The sequence below is a fragment of the Egretta garzetta genome, unplaced genomic scaffold, assembly GCF_000687185.1.
Source record: "Egretta garzetta isolate BGI_Z169 unplaced genomic scaffold, ASM68718v1 scaffold204, whole genome shotgun sequence".
NCBI classification, from domain to species: domain Eukaryota; kingdom Metazoa; phylum Chordata; class Aves; order Pelecaniformes; family Ardeidae; genus Egretta; species Egretta garzetta.
Genome location: NW_009259424.1, coordinates 151,225 through 156,131, shown reverse-complemented (window position 1 = coordinate 156,131; position 4,907 = coordinate 151,225). Strand labels below are relative to the sequence as shown.

Genomic DNA, 4,907 nt, shown 5'->3' with positions numbered 1-4,907 from the left:
ATGCCCCACCACCCGGGGGAGGGCAGCGAGCCCCAGCTGAGGCTCTGGAAGCGGCTGGGCTCCCTGCGATGCTCCATCGACACCTTCAGGAGGAGTCGGCCTGTGTCCCAGAGCCAGCTCGCCTGCCCCAGGAGCTCCCCTGCCAGCCAGGGCTGGGACGTCATGGAGTCCACCAAAATGTGATCCTGTTCCACGGGAACCAGCTCACCCCACATCGCTATTCTTTCCCCAGCTTTTGGTTCAGGCTCAGTTCCCTCCTCGAGCAGCCCCTGGTATCCTGAGCATCCCGGCAGAGCCCCTTTAAGCAGCTCATTTCCAGGCTCTGCAAGGCGACAGGAGATTTTGCCGTTTCAAGGTTCCTGAACGCTTTCCAGGTTACTGTTTCCTGGCAGGAAAAGTGGAGGCATCTGAACTACACCCACACAGAGCTATCACCGGGCAGTCCAAAAAAATATCGCTGCTTAATTTCTTTTGGAAAACATTGTGCAAGTCGTGAGGCACCTGAACAAACAGCCTGGGCGAGAGCAGAGCAACCTGGCTGCCGAACGAACATCGCCTTGAGGAGAGGCATCCTGGGGCAAATGTGCTCCACAAAAAGCAATCCTCAGCTGAGATTGCCCCCAGAGATGTGCTCCTGAGGAAGGCTCGTGCCCTCCACGTGCTGCCCGGTCCCTGTCCCCCCGCCTTCCCCGTGCACCAAGCCGTGGGTTGCCGTGGCTGATGCTCGGAAGGATGCAGGCTACAGCTGTCTGCTGGAAACCTGCTTCAATAAACGAGCGGCGGGAGCAGGAAAACACGCCCAGAAATGCATTAAAGGGGCCTTTTGAGGCTGGCAGGTGCTGCCAGCTTGGAAAGCCACCACGCAAGGCTGAGCCGCTCGGTTCTGCTGGGAGAGGGTACAAGAGCCGGCAGGTAATCTGAAGTGCTTAGAGGAATCGGTAGGAAAAAGAAAAAGCAGTTTAATTCTTCCTGGTCCACAGCTCACGCCACGTTCAGCCATCGAGCTCACCCCTTCGGGTGAAGACTCCGTGCCCGGTGATGCCCCGCGGCGAGCACCGAACCCCATCTCTCTGGGTTTCCCACCGTTTCTGACCCTTGCGGGGTGCAAATCTGCGTCAGGACCTCTCTGCTCTGCCTGGGACATCCCCACTCTCCTCCTGCCCCGGGCTGCCTGGCTTCCGGACCCGCAGCCGTTCAGCTGCTCGCCTGGCTCTAAATGTGCTGAAGAGCTGGGTTAAAATGAGGAGCAAAGCGGGTCTGAGCCCCTGGCTGCTTAAAGCCGGGTCCCTCGGCTGGTCAGGGCTGGAGCGGAGGACGCAGAGGCTGGATGGGGACTAACGAGGGCAGCGTCTGCCAGAAGGGGATGGAGAGACCTTTGAAAACCTTCTTGTTGCCGTAGGGATGCGGGGATGTATTTGAAGGGGGAGACATCAGTACCCATGGTTCACTTTTAAAGGTGTAAATTAAACTAAACCCAGGTGGTTGCCCATTTCCAGTTCCCTCTGATTTTTTTTCCGCGGGAAACAAACTTCCCCCAGATAACGCCTCTCCATTGCCACAGCCTGCCAAGGGCATCCCTGTCCTTTGGGAATTGTGCTCTCAGAAAGGGGACTTTGACATCCGACTTGAGTTTCCCCCATTCGCCGTCTTCCAATTTGCAAAACCGGCTCAGTTTTGGGAGTCCCAGGGCAGGGCTCCTCTCTGCCGGCGCCGCTCCCCTGCACACCTCCACCTGCCTGGGTGCAGGGGTTACCGAGGGATTCCCCACCCCAGAGACAGGCGCAATGCTAGGGGGGCGTCACGTCCACCACGCCGCGGCACAACAAGGTGATGTGGAGCTGCAGGGCTCGGGACCGGCTGCCCCCAGCGCGACTCCCAGCAAACCTTTGTTGCAAGAGGGAAAAGGCTCCTTTCTTCCCTCCCGCTGCCTCACCCAGCCCGTCGGAGCCAAGGACAAAGCTGCCCCTTTCCTCATGCCGGGAGAGGTATTCAAGGCAGGGGGAGCCTTCCCAGGCCCCTCTCCAAAGAGCCTTTGGTGCCGGCTCCAGGAGAGCCCTGGGTTTGAAGGGACGCTGGAAGCCCTCGCCGAAGCCGAGTGAATGCCCGCATTCATTCGGCCCTCACTGAGCCATTCAGCTCTGCCCACCGCTCCCTCAAAGAGGAACAAAACCGAAAGCAAAGCCCAAATACTTCTCCCTCCCTTCCCCCTGCCCCCACCTCAGAGCATCTCTTTGCATGCCCTCTTCTCCCTCAAGATCTCCGCTCTCCGTCCCTTCTCGGCCAGGAGGAGGGAGAAAGCGGGGATGCAGGCAGGCAGAGGGGCCTTGCCAACCCAGGGCTTGGGTTTGCTCCTCTCACCCCCTGCAGAATTGGGGTGAGTTTCTTATTTTTCCCTTCTGCTTTCTGTCTCCTCCCCGGTGCCCACAGCCTGGGTTAGTGAAGGAGCAGGGGAGCACACAAGTGAGAACGCATGTCGCCCTGGACCAGAGGAACCGACCACTGGTGGGGAGAGAAAATGTCCTCCCTGGGCTTCCAGCAGCTCCCAGCAGCGGTGCCGGGGCCCAGAGAGCAGGGGACCCCCTTCGCCCACCCCAGGGCCCTGGTGAGAGGGAGCCACGTGCCTGCACTATGCTGCTGGCGGCCGGGATGTCCTCGGGGACGCTGACTTCATAGCTGCTCTGAAGAAAGATGGGTCGGTTGTCATTGACGTCCAGGACGGTCACGTACACGGTGGCAGTCCCGGTGCGGCGGTTCCCAGTGGGGCCGTTGTCTGTAGGGGACAGAAATATTTGGTTACCTCCACCTCCTCCTCACACAGGTGGTGCTCAGCCCTCGGCTGCTTGAAAATAACAGGACCAAAACTTCTAAACCCAAATCCTCCATCTTTTCTGCAGCTTCCAAATCCCACACTGAACCACAGGGTTTTTTTTTTTTTTTCTGCCTATCCTGAAAGAGAAAGAAAAGCCAAACCGCCCCCAAAGTCTGCCATGGAGCCACTGCCCAGCGAGGCTGGGAATGCAACTGGTCACCACCGAGGGTTTGCACCTCCATAGACTATGAGGGTGATGGATGCTGGAAGGGACTGCTGGGGGGCAGGGAGCTGGGGGTGAAGATGGGCAGGGGTCTGCCCCGCAGCACCTCCGGAGCCACTCTGCTCCTTGGCCGCTGCAGGGAGCCGGTGCGGGTCCAGTTGGCTGCAGCTGGCCCCAACAAAAAGCAAAAGCCCCGACGAGTTTTCCGTAGACCCAGCTCAGCTCATGGCCAAAGAGGACCAGGACCAATTGATGCTCAGTAGATAAGGACGTGGCAGCATGGCTCTTGCTTTTGCCACGAAGGATGCGGCAATGGGGAGCACAGATTGAGTTTGGTTTATCCAACGTGCCTGATGCAAGTGAGCACTAAACCCACCCAGCTGGAGCCCGTGGGATCCAGTGACTGGGAGAACATAGGCAGTCTGATACCCACCCGAGGGGCAGAATGGATCCTTCACCACTTGGGATCTGGTCCTGCGTGCCCAGCCGGTGCAGCATCCCCGTGGCAGACCCCGTGGCACCTGCAATGCCATGTCCCCGGGATTTCTGACCGGGCCGCTTATTTCTCCTTTCTAAAGGGATGTCCGAGTCTTCTGTAAACAGACCCATGGCTATAAAGCTCTGGGGATGATGGCCAAGAGGCGTTTGGCACGTAGGCCCCCTGCCCGTGCCAGGTGGCTCTGCGTTAATCAGCAGCCAAGGGCTGGCATGGCGTTAGGGGAACGATGCCGTGGCTCTGGCATTTCTGGGTGGCGGTGTCCCCCAGATGGCACAGAGCCTCTCAGGATGGGGGTCTTGCCTTCCCTGGGGGAAAGGGAGAGCCCTGGGGCTGGATGAGCCCGAGGGCTGAGTTTACTGTCTGCAAAAGTCATGGTGGAACGGGGGCACATCAGTGCACGTGGGCTGTGAAATGCTAACACCAACTGCAGGCTCCGGTCTGTAGAGTGCCTCAAAGCTTGCTGTCCCTCTGCCACGCTCCTGAGGCCCTCGACACCCGCACAGCCACCCCGCGCAGCAGCCGTCCCACCGGAACAGTGGGAAATCCTTACCGATGGCCTCCAGGGTCAGCGTGTACGATGCCACCGTCTCCCTGTCCAGGCTCACAACTGTCCTCACCACCCCATCCCTGAAGCCGACGCTGAATTTGCCATCCTGGTTCCCACCTGCAGCAAAAAGGATGAGGCCCAGGTTACCCGTTGTCCGGATGCAGGGAGCAGAGCCCACGCCGCGGGGGATGCTGCAGCCTGGGCACGGGGTCAGCCCGGCCGTGGAAATCGCAAGTGCTCAGCCTGCCCTCCCGAAGAGCTGTGTTTTACAAGATTTTGAGCAAGGCGAGCGTAGGGCAAGCTCATCTCTTCTCCTAAGCAAAGCAGGGAAAGTGGGCAGGGCGCCTGCTCTCTGCCACGCCAAAAGCCGCGCAAGGCAAGGAGCTGGGGCTGCCGGAGAAGCTGAACGGTAGAAGAGACGGATCATTTCCCGCACGCTTTGGAAGAGAACCGGGGTCACTTTGCACGTGCCCTGCGGTACCACGCACACCTTTTCTCGCGCAGGGGAGGCCAGAGGGGCCGTCAGATGAAAGGCGAGGCTGCTGGGGTGAGATAAACGAGCAGCGGGAGCAGGAAAACACGCCCAGAAATGCATTAAAGGGGCCTTTTGAGGCTGGCAGGTGCTGCCAGCTTGGAAAGCCACCACGCAAGGCTGAGCCGCTCGGTTCTGCTGGGAGAGGGTACAAGAGCCGGCAGGTAATCTGAAGTGCTTAGAGGAATTGGTAGGAAAAAGAAAAAGCAGTTTAATTCTTCCTGGTCCACAGCTCACGCCACGTTCAGCCATCGAGCTCACCCCTTCGGGTGAAGACTCCGTGCCCGGTGACGCCCA

General features: G+C 59.3%; 2 protein-coding genes across 2 annotated transcripts in view; one reads left to right on the top strand and one right to left on the bottom strand.

The window, feature by feature from the left end:
- The window catches only part of CUNH10orf105 (chromosome unknown C10orf105 homolog), a 413-nt gene extending 230 nt beyond the window's left edge, over window positions 1–183 (top strand). The window contains 1 exon segment of the mRNA XM_035892558.1: window positions 1–183. This exon segment is cut by the window's left edge and continues 50 nt beyond it. Within this exon segment, the coding sequence (XP_035748451.1) occupies window positions 1–183 (183 nt within the window).
- CDH23 (cadherin related 23) overlaps window positions 1–4,907 on the bottom strand; it is a gene marked incomplete at its 5' end in the record, with an annotated part of 196,107 nt that overhangs the window by 69,870 nt on the left and 121,330 nt on the right. The window contains 2 exon segments of the mRNA XM_035892587.1: window positions 2,622–2,770; window positions 4,082–4,195. Of these exon segments, the coding sequence (XP_035748480.1) occupies window positions 2,622–2,770; window positions 4,082–4,195 (263 nt within the window).